The following is a 16,821-nucleotide window of genomic DNA, read 5'->3' on the forward strand; positions in this document are numbered from 1 at the left end:
TGCTTTTTCAGTCTGTTCCCTTCCCCAAATCCAAGACTAAGTATTCACAAAACCACCAAGCACTGCTGTTAACTAAGGCCTGTAATTTCCCACAGTTTCCTACTTAACAGTGTGAGCTTCACTATTGGATACTGCTGCTTTCTGCTCTTTTCTTACTTGACTAGGCTTCAAATATTTATAAGCTCTTTAGAGAAATGCTGCATTTATGTAGGCTCTAAGGAACTGTATGTAACGTGAGAAAACATCAAGAAACCAGTAAAATGCTACAAGCTGATAGTGATTATAAGCTTGATGTAAATGTTGACGCTTGTCTTTGCTTTTATTCATGGTCTTTTTCTTGCAGAATTCCTCTTGTACTGTTATCTTAGAGCATGGTCCTAGTTCCAGTGGGTTCTGCTTTTCTTTTAGCAAGTTTATGTTAGTTTTCTAGAGCCAGTCACCTGAACCACGTGTTTGAAGCACAGTAGAAAACTAATCTTCAGTCTCTGACAATAGTTCCAGTTTTGGTTTGGGATTTTTTTGTTTGTTATGATTATATCTGTTTATACGTGTTGCGGAATTAAAGGCAAGATAAGATCTAAGAAAAGCACCAAATACGTGAGGCCTGGAACAGTTTCTTTCATAATAGCTCCAATTCACACAAATCACATTTCTGCATTTCACCTGCCCTTGAACATTATGTATCCTTAACAGGAATTTTGGGGGAGTTAGTTTGTTGCGTAGGAGCAAAGTTGTTAACTGCAGAGTTCATCTGGAGTCTCAGAAAACCTTTCAGGGCTTCTAGAACCTTTCTGAGCTCCAGAATGTCACGAGTGTGAGGACCTGGATCTTGTATACTTCAAATCACAGAATCATAAAATGGCTTGGGTTGGAAAGGACATTAAGATCATCTAGTTCCAACCCCCTGCTATAGGCAGGGGCCACTCACACTAAACCATGTCACCCAAGGCTCTGTCCAGCCTGGCCTTGAACACTGCCGGGGTTGGAGCATTCACCACTTCTCTGGGCAGCCTGTGCCAGCGCCTCAGCACCCCCACGGTGAAGAACTTCTTCCTTATAATTCTAAAAGCTGTAGTGACTACAGCAGAAGCTTGATGGACTCAGCACAATAGTTGTTGCTGGTGTATGCACTGAACTTTGTAGACATCGTTGACTCTTGCAAGTTAAGACATGAATAATCAACTGGAAATGAGTGTGAGACTACTAGATTTTATTATAGGACAATAGAACATCAAGTTCTAGGGATTCATGCAAAGATACTTTCAAGAGAATTTAATGAAGAGGATAACATTTTGCAGTAGTTTGGAGAACAGTGTGGCAAACTGAAATATTACATCACTGAAATATTATTCTAATGCCTGTTTTAACCTTTAAAAACAAAGCCAGGAATGGATGTTCTCTAAATTTCTCCTTAAGTAATTTTGACAGATTATTTGGAAAATGGTACTACTGTCTTCTAATGGCATAGTCATCACCATTGACTACATCACGAAATCAAGACAGAAAATAGACATTTCTCTCAATAGAAGTATATTTTCTCTGTGAGATAACTGCTTGGAAAAGAAGTGCTGTGTGTTAGCACGTTTCCAAGTTTCACTTTCAAACTTGAGATGTAGTAACAGGCTTTGAAAGAGATATCTATGATAACTACCTTAACTTCATTAGAATGTTAAATGTAGCTAAAATTAGTTGACTCTCTTTGTTTAGATACGTTTCAAGATAATAGATATGGAGAGAACTTTATGATTTATCAGAATGGAATGCTTTGAAATCCCTAAAAGGGGAGCATTATTCAATTCTTTTAAACAGTTTTGAAGTGCATCTGATGAGTGGGTTTGACCGGTCAGTAAATACTAATTTTCTCTGTTGATGTGACTTGAATTTTCAAGAACTTCAGGCCCAGGTTTGAGCCAGCGGAATGAAGTGAATTGACTCCTAAGGAGGTGGGGAGTGCAGATCTGTGTTTTCAAGTTTGGTGTCGTCTCATTGTAAACCACCAGTACTGTAACTTACTGAGTTAGTATGAGTTGTGGTAACTCTTTGAATGTGGGCAATCTAATCACTAACATACAAATGGATGAATGCATCTTTAGACGGTATCATTAACTTGGTGTCATTGTGCCATGCTCTCAGAGTGCAAAATGGAAACAGTTTTTTCCATGTCAAGCTTAATTTTTTTAAAGAGCTTTTGAAACTTCAAACGGGGAAGTTCTCAAGTGCATGGTGGTGTAATGCAATCCCTATTGAGAGTGTTTGTTTTGATTGTTGTAATTGATCTGTGGAGGGAACTTTGTCATCTGACCTTAATAATGTGGCAAGACTTCCGTCCACAGGCACATGAAAACAGGAAAGTGCACTTGTGCAAAAAGCAAGATAACATATCATATAGCACTGTACACAGATATGTAAGTCAGATGTTCGGTTTTTTCCCTAGGACTGCCATGGCAAGGATTCTGCTTAACCCTTGTTTCATCTGGTTAAATCATAATTTAATCCAAAAGTATGGATTAAATTAATACATTAAGTTCTTCCCTTTTTTTTTCCCCCCCACTGAGAGGATGAAGGCACAGACTCCAATGAAAGATCAAAGACATAATTTATTTGCTGGCTGCGTTTATGTATCTTCTGCTGACAGAAAGGTTCCACTTGGCTACAACTGATTGGTCATTCTTATCTGTTCACGCCTTAAACATTTCATTTGCTACCTACTGCTGCCCGCGTGACACTACGTAATAGAGCTGTTAACTCTAACTTGGCATCTTCTCTTCGTCCTTGCTCCGGGTTCAATCTTGTTCATGTTCGTCTTTACCCTCTGGGGCCTTCTTCTATCAGCTCCATGTACTCGTGGCCTCCTGTCTCTGCTAGGAATGTCTCCACACCCCACCATTTGCAGTAGCTGATTTTTGCCTACATAGATGCCTCTGGCCATGATTAGTGTATCCTGAGGGGAAAAAAAATACTTTCGTCCAAGAAAAAGATAGTGGAGCAAGTTTTATGTATGCATCTCATTTTACCTTTTGTCCTTTAAGCATAGGTGAGAGAATAACTTGAACATAACTGTACATGTCTTTAAAAAGTGAATCAGGACTACATTGTGGTAGATCAGGTAGTTGGAGTCTTGACAGAGTTAAGCAAACTCTTTGCTTTAAACTCGCTTGGCTTTAAACTGACAGAGGGGAGATTTACATTAGACATTAGGAAGAAATTCTTCCCTGTGAGGGTGCTGAGGCGCTGGCACAGGGTGCCCAGAGAAGCTGTGGCTGCCCCATCCCTGGCAGTGTTCAAGGCCAGGTTGGACACAGGGGCTTGGAGCAACCTGCTCTGGTGGAAGGGGTCCCTGCCAATGGCAGGGGGTTGGAGCTGGATGAGCTTTAAGGTCCCTTCCAATCCAAACCATTCTGTGATTCTATGAAACTTCTTTTATTTGCCAAGAAGGGATAGCTGTACTTCCATGCTTGGGGGTTTGGCTGGTGGTTTCTTTCTTTTAAACATCTGTACAGTAAGGATTAACAGCTTAACTTTTCCCAGTTCTTCACCTTTAATGAATATATGAATGCATGTAGTTTGTGTGTTAGCAATGTTTTGCCAAGAGAATGTAACAAACTGGAAGCATTTTTTTCCCTTGTTATGAATTAATGTGCAATTCCTCACTCAACCATGCTAGATATGACAGTAAACTTGTTCTAGTACTATACTGCCAAAGATAAGAGTTGTCTGTTTTTTGTGAAGACATGAAGCTGGTATTTATGAGCCATCTTTGAGAGATGCACCTTTACTGTTCTGGGTAATAGAGGCTCCTACTGGACAGAGATGAAACTATTTTAATCAGCTATTTTAATGCTCAGTGCTTCAAATCATAGCCCGAATTTTGCCTTCTTTGAATCTCAATACAAGTATGCATGTATTGCTTCTCACATGTGCACTTCCCTGAGGTTGTATCTCATTTCTGGATATTGTTTTCTTTTTTCTCCTTCCCTAAGATATAATTGACCCAGCTATCCTGCGCCCTGGGAGACTGGATAAAACGCTTTATGTGGGTTTGCCACCACCTGAAGATCGACTTGCTATTTTAAAGACCATCACCAAAGTGAGTATTTGGAAATAAATCCTTATCTCGAAGCTTGGTGGAATGACTTAAGAGGAGTTAAATTTTACATGAAATTGCAGGCTCCTGTCTCATGAAATACTTTCAAATATCACATGAGGTAATAAAAATAAACCATCAGTTACATCTGCTGTTAAAATTGCTCTGAGCTGATAAATCTTGAGTAAAGCAGACCTGTTAAGCATAGAAGCTGCTGCTTTTATAATTACAATTTGAACAGTTTTAATTAAAAGATTCCTATCTGTGTGAGTAATGGGCCTAGAAGCATTTTGCAAACTTTTTTGGGGGGGGTTCCACTCATTCACCAGGATGATTCACAAGCTCCAGCTGAATTTGCTCAACAGCAATTGTGCCACTTAATTGCCTTTAGGATTAAAGGAATCTTGTGATGATAAAGTTTGTAGGTCAAAGTAAATATGAAAATGTAAAATGTCACAGGTCCTCCCTGTGGTTAACGGCACATTCTGCCACTTCAGAGATGTGGATTATAGAATTCTAAAGAAGTTCTTTACTGTCAGGATGCTGAGGTGCTGGCACAAGGTGCCCAGAGAAGCTGTGAATGCTCCATCCCTGGCAGTGTTCAAGGCCAGGTTGGACAGAGCCTTGGGTGACATGGTCTAGTGTGAGGTGTCCCTGCCCATGGCAGGAGGTTGGAACTAGGTGATCTTAAGGTCCTTTCCAACCCGAACCATTCTCTAAGTATTACAGCAGTAATAAAGGCCTTTAAAAAAGAACATGGAAATCATTATGAATTACTTGGATGTTTTCTACTTTTCCCAGTAGATCATCAGCATTAGTTGTTAAAAGCAGGTATTCAGTCAGATTTTATGGGTGTTTTTGTGAGCTGCACTGGAGACCAAATCTTCACTCTAAGGAAAGCTAGCACTGTATTATGAAATTATTTAGGAAATTTGTAAAATGATAATTCAGACTCATGTAAGCATAAAGTTGTGGTATAGGCAATAGTTAATCCTGTAGGAGAATTCAGAAAGTGAGAACTCATTCAAGCATGTTCCTTCATGCCAAAATAGTTCCAAAGTCAGACTCTCATTATAAATTCAGGATGTTAGACTTTCCTTCATTTGTTCTATGCAGTACTTCATGGAGGATAAAAAAATATGCACTAAATCAGTTTATTGTTTCTATGTTTTATGAAAATATTTCAGTTAAAACTTCTTACAACCCTGTTATTAAAGATGGCTGCTTTCTAAAAAACCTAAAGAGACTCTGAGTGTAACATCCCTGAATCATTTTTCAAACATAGTGTAAGGAATTGTGGGTTTTATTTTATCACATTTATTTCTAAAGATAACTCAATGTGTTATGTAAAAACTGAGTTTATGTGATTGTTCTGCCTTAATAGAAACAACCTTGTTCTTCTGGAAGAAGTGGGTAGTAAGAGTCAGTCAGTCACTAGACTGTGTAAACAGAGCTTGTGGCACAGGATCATAGAATCTGCTCTGTGTTTAATACAGGTCTTGCCCTCCTTAATTATTGCTGGAGAATCTTTGGAGATTTGTGACTGTCTGAAGTGCTCTCACTGTAATCAGTGGTGTGGGGAAATAGCGCAGCAAAGCTTGGTGCAAGACTGCCTGGGTGAGGAAGGTGGTATTAAACAAAACTGATTTCTCTCACTCTCCCATCAGTTTCACCTGCTCACACTCTCACAGCCACATACAGTTGCCAAAGTGCATGCATCCATGTGGGTAGGGCCAGGATCACTTGTGTGCAGTACTGAGGGTAAGGAACTCTGTGTTGAGTCGTCACGCATCTCTTGGCTTCCTCCCGACTGGCAGTGACAAATAGTTGCTAGAAGTGTTTTCTAGGTTCCTTTTAAGAATCAAGCAGTTCAAATTGTGCTTACTTCAGCTGCCTTAAATCTTGGGCGAGGTTGCAGAGATGTCTTTGCTCCCTTCTCCTGGTAATCATATTGGCTACAGTCTGAATGTTGGGACCACACCAAGAGGAGTGGCCCATGGGATGTGGTAACCTTGTAGTTATCATGTTACCAGAGCATATTTCTGCTGACAAACCATCTTTACTGTGGCATTATCTGATCATGTGCCTTCTTGTAATATAGGCAACACACTGAACAGTGTTTTCCAGCTTGGTTTCTGTGGATTCTGTCCATGGTTATCAGGGCATGTTATTTTTGGAATGCCAGATACTTCCATGCATACTGAATTCATACCAGTCTTAATCTGGTTACAAATCTTTGTAGTGATTGAGGTGTAAAGTCTTTAACGGATTATTTTCCTCAGTTCTTAATTAAGAGACCAGCAGAAATGAGACAAAACACTCTTTGAGTGAGTCTTTGTGTGTTTCTGTGTCCATTCCATGAGGAGGCTGGGACTATCTCCCTTTACTACTTCTGCAGTCACCAGAGATCTCATAAAGCTAGGCAAAGATTTGTATTTCTAGTGTTAAGAACCAGACATAGGTTGTTATTTTCTTTAAAAATGTATAGGTGTTATCTACAGTAACAGCATGGAATATGGAGAGAGGAAAATATGTTAAATTAATTGAAATATCTTGGTTTTGGTCAGATTTCATCCACACACTCTAGGTAAGGAAATTTGAGGAATCTGAGTACCAAAACACTTGCTTAAGTGCATGCTCAGGGCTGGATAAAATGTTTGGTGCAGATGTGATGGTGACCATATGCATTCCCAGAAATCCCTGAGGAACAGATGCACAGGATGTAGAAACTGAGAATCGTTGCTGATGCTTACAAAGGCAGCATGAGGAGTGGAGAAAAGAGTTAGGGGTAGGAATAGGTTGTAAGGCAGCCAGCCTAAACGTAGGCTCAAGCCTTGTTGTGAAATGGAAGAGTTCTATTTCAGTTGACTTCTACTAATCAGGCATTTTCAAATAGCATATTAATTATTCAAGAGAAGCATGTCTTCACATGTTTAAGTTACTAGTGTTAATTACACTCCTGGAAGCTGTATCAAGCTTCTCTGGTGCACATACTACTGAGCTTGTCTCAGGGGAAGGCAGATCAGACCACTACAACAATGCCCAACCTACGTTGCTACTCAAAGCAATAGGTAAAAAACATTTCTCTTTAGCAGAGGTGGTGTCTGGCTTGCAGTCTTGTACAATTACTACAGTATCCCATATCAAATTGTATGAGGCTTCCTGGTTTCCAGGTTAAAGTCAAGATGTTGAAATGTTTCAAGATGTTTCAAAATCAGGCTGTTTCTTTTGTCTCTTTTGGTTTGGTTCCCTCCCCCATTTCCTAACTGGTATTCTACCAAAGATTCATTCAGGATTGTTCCCATACTCAGCAATCAGTAAGGAGTGACAGGACTCTTGATTATTCTACTGTCTGTTACATATTCCAGAGGTTTAATTTGCCAATTACTATACATCTTGGGTTTTTTTCTCTTGGAGGTGTTGTAGGTATGTGCTGTAGTAGTTCACCTGAAGAAGTAAGAAAATAATTACTTGAATTTGTGCATTTCTGGCAGAAATACATTAAAAAGTGTCATTTCCTATCTAAACTTGGGTATTGTTTGATCCTGTAGACATCTGGAAGCTCTGTACTACCATGAGACTACTTTAGTGTTGTCTAAGGGTAGTGGATCTCCGTGCTCACAGTGTTTGAGAATTTAGTTGGCTGGTTTCAAACATAATTGATAATGTTGGTCAATATTTTTTGCTGTTGGAGATGCAAAAATAGTAACAAAAGAAACCACTTCTGGGAATTTTGTGGAGGAAGCAGGAATAAAAAGTAATGATATGGAAGAGTAGTGTCAAACAGTCTACAGGTATGTCTACAGTATGTGTAAGCTTTTATGAAATCCAGAATGGAAAACTTCTAAGTTTGAAAATATATTTCTAGAACATAAAAGATTAATTCAGTCTTCAAGGTGTTAAAATACTCCATCTACGTGCTTATTGCTTAGGTGTTTGGTTTCAACACATAGTAAAAGTAGAGGAAGTTCAGCTAAACAATGCTATTGATGTAACCTGCTCCATAAGGCACATCCACATCTGGAACAGTGTCAGTGTTACACTGCCCTGTGACAGGCTGGCCATCATTTTGTTGGAGAAAATCTAATCTGTTGGTGGGAAGTTTAAAATGTAGCATTACTTAATATTTCATAATGAAAGGGGTTTATGGCTGCTTGTCCTTCTTGTGGGTTTGAGATGAAAAGCGTTCATGTTTGTTGATATTTCAGGGATTTTTCAGACCTCTGTATGATTTCTGATGGATGAAACTTAATCACTTTGGGGATGGCATGTGTAAGAAATAGTGGTTTCTTATCTTTCTCTTTTGATTATCTTACTCCTTCAGGATGGCACCCGGCCTCCACTAGATACTGATGTAAGCCTTGAAGAGATTGCTTACAGTCAACATTCTGATTGTTATACGTGAGTAGCTTCTAGTCTTGACTTTAATATTTAATATGCAGTGCCAAAGGTCTTCTGATGTGAGATAATGTGTGTTATGTTGCTACTATTAAAACAATCTCTTAACTTTCGGGCTTTATAGGCCTTTTCCCTGACACTACTTTTCTTGCTTTCAGTTAGGCTTTTTTCCAAGGAGTCTGTAGGTGTATATGGATGCTAAAGTCTTTTTCATCTGGAATAGTCCTCTCCATGTTGTAAATACGTATCAGCAGAGGCCTCTTGGTTTTGCTTGGGTTTATTTGCTAATCTTGCATAATCTGAGAATAAAAGAGCCCCCTGAGTTGTAGACCCATGGACAGTGATGATGAAAGCAAATTGGTTTAATTACCATAACCAGCTTCTGTCACAGAGTTGAAAGCAGTGTGCTTCACAAAGTAGTGAGAGCCTATTTCAACTTGTGCTTTGGGAATAGCAAGGCATGTATTTTAGGAAAGCCCGATAGCTGTATCTGTCAGAATAATGTGCAGTTGCACTCTACAAAACTTAAAAAAGCTTTAACCTATTAAATGATTTAGTAATAGTTAATGATTATCTGGAGTTCTCAGAAGTTAAAGTTTATGACATGCTGCTTCTCACAACATTACTTTTGAATTCAAGAAAGGGAGGCTGTCATCAGTAATAACTTTTAGTTTGTCATAGTTTCATACTTTGGAAAGATGAATACCTTTTCCTTTACTGCCTGTTTCACTGTCATTTTTGGGGGAGAAAGGGTGTTTGGTTGCTTATGGGGAGTTTTTTGTTTGGCATTTTTGGTGGGTTTGGGTTGGTTTGGGGATTTTTTTCTTTGGTTTTATGTTTGGGGTTTGTCATGTTTATGTTGGGGGTTGGTTGTGGGGTGAGTTTTTGTGGTTTGGTTTCATTATTTAAATACAGCAGCTTCCTGGTGCCCCCAAATGAAGCGTGGGGAGTTAACTGGGAATGTTCTTGGGTTCAGTGACTTGCACCAGTTTAAAGGCTTGTGAAAAGTTGAACAGCTGGAAACTAGAAGCAAATCTCTAGGAAGACTGATCTGACCCCGTTTTCTTGATACTGAATTTTAGGAGCATGTTAACAGTTGATGCAGCTTTGAGCAAGGCAGCTCCCTTTTATAATAATGGGTGATTCCATTTGAATCTTTCATAAGATTGATAGTGGAAAAAAATGTATCCTGTTCCCACAAAGTGGCACAATATTAATCAATCCTTCGGCATTTTTAAGGCTGCTAAATGGGGCTTTTGTCTCTTCCCTTGTTTCCCATTTATTTGGTCTTAATCTGTGGCTAAGACCTGGAGGTCGTCACTCCATAATGAAGGCTGCAGCACTGAGTAGCTCTCATCCCTCTTTCCAGTGCTCTGAAGATGAATCTTTATGACAGGACAACCAGTCTCTTTCTTACCATGATCTGTAGTGTCTTGCCTTTCTATATGCTACCAGCAAAAGACAAGAGGAGTTTATCCTACAGTAACCTATTGTGTTTGTATCTGTAGAGGGGCAGACCTTTCCGCTCTAGTGCGTGAAGCTTCAATTTGTGCCTTAAGACAGCAAATGGCCCTGCAGAATACTCAAAGCAAGAAAGGTAAGAAAGCTTTACAAAAATCTTAACAGAACAGGGAGAAGATAAATGGACTGTCAAGTATTTAAGGTCGTTCAAGACAAGCATAATGGCTGAGCCAAACAAAAATTGTCGGGTTTGTTTCAAGAACACATAAGCATCTTTGAAGTAATTGTAGGGAAAAGTACAGGAAAAAATGAATATGCTGCAGGTTCAGCATAGTATTTTCTTCCTAAAAGAATTGAGCCTTGTAACCTAAAAGAAAACTTTATGTTAAATTGTAGTAGTGTAATAGTGTGTCTATATACGTATATACATACTATCATAGTAGTATAAACTGACAATTCATTTACTAGACTGGACATGTCTTTGCCAAATTTCCACAGCACCACCAAAGACTAATTATACTGACTTACTTGCAAATTTGATTACATTAACTGCACCCATACTGATCATATACCTTTGGCATACAATTGTATTGTGTAACTGAATAGTTGCATCTAGTGTAATGGTGCTTGGAAGACCTGAGCACCATGTTTCTTCTTAGGCGTTGAGCTCGTCTGTGGCTCTTGCCAGGACTGTAACAGGGAATTATAAATAGTTTCAAGTACGATGTCTGCCTTTTCCATATCTCTCTGCAATTTTGTTTTAAGTTGCATTTTCCTGGTTTTGAAATTGTTCTTTCTATACAGATAGGAAAACGGAAATTGAAGCTCTTTTATATAAAATGTGCACCTAGATATTTCCCTCCCCACCCACCCAGTAATTTTGTTTGTTATTTTACCCTTAAGTCAAAATGCAAAGCTAAGATGAAACTGACTTTTCAGATGATGTCCTTGGAAAATACATTAGGCTTTCATTATGCCTCTGATGTTTAAGGACCATGCTGGAATTTTGATGGCTTTGATTCATTCTGTTTTATCTAGTAAATATCCAGTCTCATCTGGTTTTTAACAGCAGTAGGTTAACAGAGCAGAGTGTTTGTATTTCTTGTTTTGAGGGAACTAGCATGTTGGTTTAGAGTGGGGAAAAAAGAAAAAACAAACTAGAACAACCTTCACAGTTGTATGACTTGAGTACCCATTTTGTTTACTGTAGATGGTAAAAGCTTTTGATTTGAGATGGAAATTTGTGAGTTTATCCTGTTTGTTTTTACAAGCAGTCTTGTAAAATACAGCAGGCTTTATTCAAAAGATGTTCATCACTTGAATTGAGCCTCCACATTTACGATTGCAGCCTGAGCACTTACTGTAGGGTTGTGTTGGCAGCCAGCAAGTCTGTAATGTATGCCTAACTTGATGTGCATGTTTATAGCAGCTGCCTATTTGGGATGTCCTTGAGTTTGGATTTTGAAGCTCAGCCCTGGCTGGTATGAAAGTGTGGGTAAAGTTTTGTTCATTTATATCTTCAAAAGGGTAGTGTGTGTACACAGACTGGAGAACTTCTTCCTTCAGTGTTACCATGAGTGACTCCCCTCCCATCCTCTGTACATGACTGTAGATGGGTGCTATGTGTCCTTATCAGTCAGTACTTTGGAATCATCTGGCTATTTTCTGTTCTGTAGAAACTCTATGGCAACCTCCTAATTATACCTGATACTTCCGCTCTAGATAAATTCAGGGTTGTGGGGTGTTTTTAACAATTAAAACAATGAAAATTAAAAACAAAACAAAAAAACTCCAATTTTATATTTGGTGCTTCAAGTACTTTGTCTTATTTTAAAAAACTCTACCTGTTTATATTTCATTATTTTATCATTAATTTATCAATATAAATTGTTTTAAATGATAAAACATACCTACTAATTCAGACTAAATGGTTTTGTCATCAGAAATTGAGGCAAGCTCTGTTAATGCAAGAAGCCAAGGTACAGATTATTGACAGCTAAATTCTCCACAGGATCAAGCCTTGTGACTGTTTATAATCACACAATAAGCATGAAGTAGCCTAACTTACTTTCAATGAGAGGTAAACTGCTTTACCTAACAGTAGGTAAAAGTATGCTTATGCCTAGCTATAGCTATCAGACTGTTTCACCTTGACTTCTTCTGATAACTGTGTCCTCAGTGATACTGATCATCCTAGTTGATGAATGCTGCTTACTCCTTTCCTCTCTCCCTATTAGTTGAGGCTATGTATTGTTTCACAATTTGATGAGTGACAGGCCTAAAACAAAACTGAAAGCAAAATTAAATTCTCAGTGCTTCATTTTATTATTTTTGGAGTTTTGATGACTCAATCTTAAAGTAATTTGGCTTCTGAGAAAGACCCACATTGAACTTTCTTAATGTAAGTAGGGTTTCCTTGGAGAAAAAAGTTGAAATGCTGATATTTTAAATCTACACCTTCACTTATACTGGTATAACTTCCTACAGTAATGGAAATCTTGAGTAAGATCTTCAGAGAACTAAGATAAGAAAGAACAGTAAGGATGTGTGTTTAGTTCAATGAACTTTAACCTTCATCTTTACTTTTCAAGCAAGTAAATCCTAGTTGTAGACTATTTGCTGTTCTGGTCTATACCTTAAGCTCTTATATTTAATTTAGTGCCTTCCATTCACTACGTAGTCTTTTCCTATATCAGCAGATTGTTTTAACTAAGACATCAAATATATTAATGAGGAGTTTTTTCATGTCAGCACATCCCATTTCACATTACAAAGATGTAAGCAAAGGTAGTGGCAGTAGATATCTATGCAATGTGTCTTAATGAAATACACTTAAAATGCACCAAGTTGACTCTAAAGACATACTTTATATACTTTTATCACATCTGATAGCTGTGTATGTTAGGATTGGAATGAATCTGTATAGTAATGGTATCTTGGGATTCTTAAGTCTAGATTAAACAAGGCACTTGCAAGTGAGAGCACAGGATTCAAGTGATTTGAGGTGTGCTTATGTTTTAGCATACTAAGAAAACTTGTTCAAAAGGTTATTATTAGGAATAATTAATGCAGCAATCCACAGTAAGGTAAAAAAGGCAATTTACATAAACTTAAACAGAGTTTGAAAGCTTTTGTCACTTCTGGGTAATGCCAGGCAGTAATATAAAGTCAGTTATTAAGGAATTGAGCATCCTGTAGTAAAATTGGAATGATAAAATGTTTTCTAGGTACTTGCTCGATAGCACTCTGTATGGAAGTTTAATATTAAGTATTTTTAGAAAATAGAGCCCACAAGTGGAAGCAGCAGGATTTGAGGCATTTGCTTCCAGAAGGGTTGAGGGACTTGAATTCTAACTGGATTTGATTTAAGCTGAGTTACCTCACATCTTTAAGAGTGAAACTCTCAGTCTGCAGGTGAAAACACTAATTCCTAAGAGCTTTCTGAAACAAGCATTCTTTATATTAAGGTGCAATGGCTGGAGGGATTAAGATCTTGTCTAAGATGATAGACAGGAGGCTACATAAAATTGTAAGAGTTTAGGTGGTCTTAAGACTGCTGAGTTTGATCTCATCCAACTGACTAGCCCATGCAGTTGGCTAGGTTCCATGAATGCTGCCTTGAAATGCACACACCAATAGCTTGATTGTGACTTGGCTGCAGTTTTAACACATTATTATGCTCTGTTCTTTAAGGAGCAATCAAGATTTCCTGTAAACACTTTGAGGAAGCTTTTAAGAAAGTGAAATCTTCAGTATCAAAAAAGGTAAGATAAGCTTCAAGTATGCAGGACTCCTTACTCCCCTTGAAAGGGTACTGTTTATGCTGGAGCCTGGTGGGAAGAGTAAAGGTTGCAGTATACTTGCATGTATTTCAAACTGGCACTACCTGTTCCTGCTTTAAACAAACCTGATGTTCCTTACAAGGTCAGAAATTGAAGTCTTCCCTTTCAGCTCTAGATGATGCATTGCATGTAGATAGATTACCAGGCTATCAAGGTTATATTTTAGCTTGGCACCTTGGCCTTCTCCTGACATTCCTGGATTAATTATCGACCTGGCCCTAACCTCTTACCTGTGGAATATTCAGTTAAAAGCCAGGATTTTTGGAGTGCTCCACATCTTGCCGTCACCTTTCTTCCCCCCCCCCAGATGGATGTGACACCCTAAGATGCTCAGTCATTTTTGTTACTGTGCAAATTCATCATTTTGAGATGGGACATAAAAGATGAGTGTCTTACCAGTCTTTTCATTATTTACATTTGTCATGGAAGTTCATTTTAAAAGTTTCCATATGACCTGTTCTTTTTAATGACTGAAAGGAAAGCTGTTCAATCATCTCAATTACCAGAACTGAGAAGTTAATATATATCGGAATTGTTATTGCTGTAGAGCTCTTGTTTATAGGTCTCTGTTGCCAGGAGTGTACTGCAGCCAAAATAAACTAATACAGTCACTTTGAGCACTCGCATGAGAGAAGTTAACTAGTTAACACTTTCCTTTCATTGTTACTGTATGTTGATGGTCATTAACCTTTCCTGAAATTTAGAAGTGATCTTTGGCACCAAGGCCCTTTAAAGATGGCACTGGTGGTGGTTTTCTTTCCCTTTGCCAATCACTAAGCAAATAGTTAAGAACAAACAGCCACAAAAACTTAGAGGAGATGTTTTAACTTAGCAATCACTAAGACTGGGACATACTCCTCCTGATTAAAAATTCACCAGAAATGTAATTCTGCAGCTCAAAGGCAGCTTCAATATCACATGGCTCAGAGCCCTATATTTCATTTATAGCCATCTGAAGAATCTTCAGTTAGATATTTTGAAGTATCTTTTGGAGTAAAATATACTCATCTGCCATTTCCAGATGCTACTTCCTAGCTGCTAGACAAGTTCAGTGTGACAAAAACTCTCCATGCCTTCCTATGAATACTGGAAAATAAAAGCTGCATCTCACCAGTTTAGCACTTCTAACTCTTCTTTTCCCTCCCATACATATGGGTTCTGTTAACAGAAACATTGGTTTCACCAGCTGACTCAAGTTGTTCTTAAAGCAATGGACAGGCATCAGCTGCTGAAGCCAGTTATTTCAGTGAAAGTTAACATCTTTGAGCAACAGAATACTTGAAATTGTCATTTAGAGTGACTATTGAAAAGGATGAAGGAACAGTTACAGTTAAGTTAGACCAGCAGAAGATCTTGTCAGTTCATTTTGGTAGAACTAGATTGAGGAGTAAAGTGTCAACTCGACAGCTCCTCAGAAAAGAGGCAGTATCTTAGTGAAGCTGCAATTCTGAACCTAACATGGCAACGTTAAGCGTAACAGATCTTGCTAGAGGCTTCTGTTAATCACACATCATGGGTGACTGTCACTGGAGAGCCTCATTTATGAGTCAGGGTAGTGGGGTTTTGCCATTGTTTTTGTTTGTAAAGGTTTTAAAATATGGCTAGTGGGTCATACAGCTGCTGTGTTGCATCTGTTAAATATCACATAATAAAGTCACTTTTATACAGTGCATGACTTTTTACCATTGTCTAAAGCTTTTTTTTCTTCTTGGCACTGTTAGGATCAAATCATGTATGAAGAACTGCGTCAGTCACTGTGCAGGTGATAAATTTGGACAATCCCCAAGAGACTCTACGTTGGTGGAGATTTGGCAATACCTGTGCCTGATTTCAAGAGACAGGCTGGAAAGAAGCTGTGCTAAATCTCTCAGAACCTTTTTAAGTGTACCTGGGAAAAAGGTCATAATGATCTACTACTCTAAACCATCCTTAATTGTTTCCAGAATAAAAAATACAATATAATTCCTGCTTATCAACATTTACATTTGTAAAAATGAATGCTTTTAGTGCTAAAGTGCTAATATCATTCTGATATACTTGGTGCCCTTAATCAGGAAGCTCTCAGAGACAGAGAGGCTAACCATTCCAAGTGTTTACACTGTTCAAATAGCTGTTTTCAACCATAAATGAAAATAGACAAGGTTTCAGGAAGGAAAACTCTTGAAGGATCACTAGGAAGACAGAGCTGGCCAATCAGACTAGGGAAGTGCTGCGCTCTGTTACTGTAACATGAATCATGCCTTTCCCAGACACACTGACACATCCTGATTGTGTTGGCAGGTTTCTCAGCTTCTAACAGCTTCCCTTCACCTTATCAAAAGAAGGTATCCACAGATGGCAAACTGTCTTAAAGTTACCTAGGAGAGAGTAAAGTTTGGAAGTGCATTATAGTTGAACAGCCACATAAGAAGCATTTGAAAGTGTAAGATTTATCTAGCAAACAAGCTGATTCTTCATAAATTTTTTTAAACTGACAAATCCACAACAAAGATTCTGTTATGCATTTGAGTTCAACTCAAGTGTTTTGACATCCTCTGGAGGAAGGAAAATGTTACTGTTTTGAGACAGAGGCCAAAAGCCTCAAGCTGTTTTTTTAATACAAAAAAAAAAAAAAAAAAAAAAGCCATCTTGGAAGGAGGTTGTAACTTTCAGCATCAAGCCGAGAAGTATCCAAGTTAAGAGACACCACTGGAATATGACAGACACAGCAGCTGATTTCCAAAACCTACAAACCCTCATGGATTTTTTTTTTTTACCAGTGTCATCATTCTACAAAGTTCTTTAATGATTAATCTCAGTTCCTATCTGTGATCAATCTTAAGCTTATTAAAAGCACTTCAACCAATCAAGGATCAGAAAAGGAAGTGTATTATTTCTGCTAGCAAATGTCATAGTCTTAACTTCAAATGATAAAGTAATGAAATTTCCATGTTAAAAAAAAAAAGCAGGAAAATGTTTTTTTGGAAGCAATGTTCTGTAAGCATTCCTCCCCAACCCCCCATAACATTTAAGAGGGAGGCGATCATTTAATCTCCT

General features: G+C 38.2%; 1 protein-coding gene across 1 annotated transcript in view; it reads left to right on the forward strand.

Annotated features, from left to right (window-relative positions):
* Positions 1 to 15,758, forward strand: part of NVL (nuclear VCP-like) — a 38,764-nt gene extending 23,006 nt beyond the window's left edge. Inside the window, exons 18-22 of the mRNA XM_010009487.1 lie at positions 3,981 to 4,087; positions 8,409 to 8,485; positions 9,991 to 10,079; positions 13,637 to 13,707; positions 15,507 to 15,758. Of these exons, the coding sequence (XP_010007789.1) occupies positions 3,981 to 4,087; positions 8,409 to 8,485; positions 9,991 to 10,079; positions 13,637 to 13,707; positions 15,507 to 15,551 (389 nt within the window). The 3' untranslated portion in view covers positions 15,552 to 15,758. The remainder of the gene's footprint in view (positions 1 to 3,980; positions 4,088 to 8,408; positions 8,486 to 9,990; positions 10,080 to 13,636; positions 13,708 to 15,506) is intronic.
* The last annotated feature ends 1,063 nt before the right edge of the window (positions 15,759 to 16,821 follow it).

Source organism: Nestor notabilis, unplaced genomic scaffold (genome assembly GCF_000696875.1).
Source record: "Nestor notabilis isolate BGI_N333 unplaced genomic scaffold, ASM69687v1 scaffold12102, whole genome shotgun sequence".
NCBI classification, from domain to species: Eukaryota; Metazoa; Chordata; class Aves; order Psittaciformes; family Psittacidae; genus Nestor; species Nestor notabilis.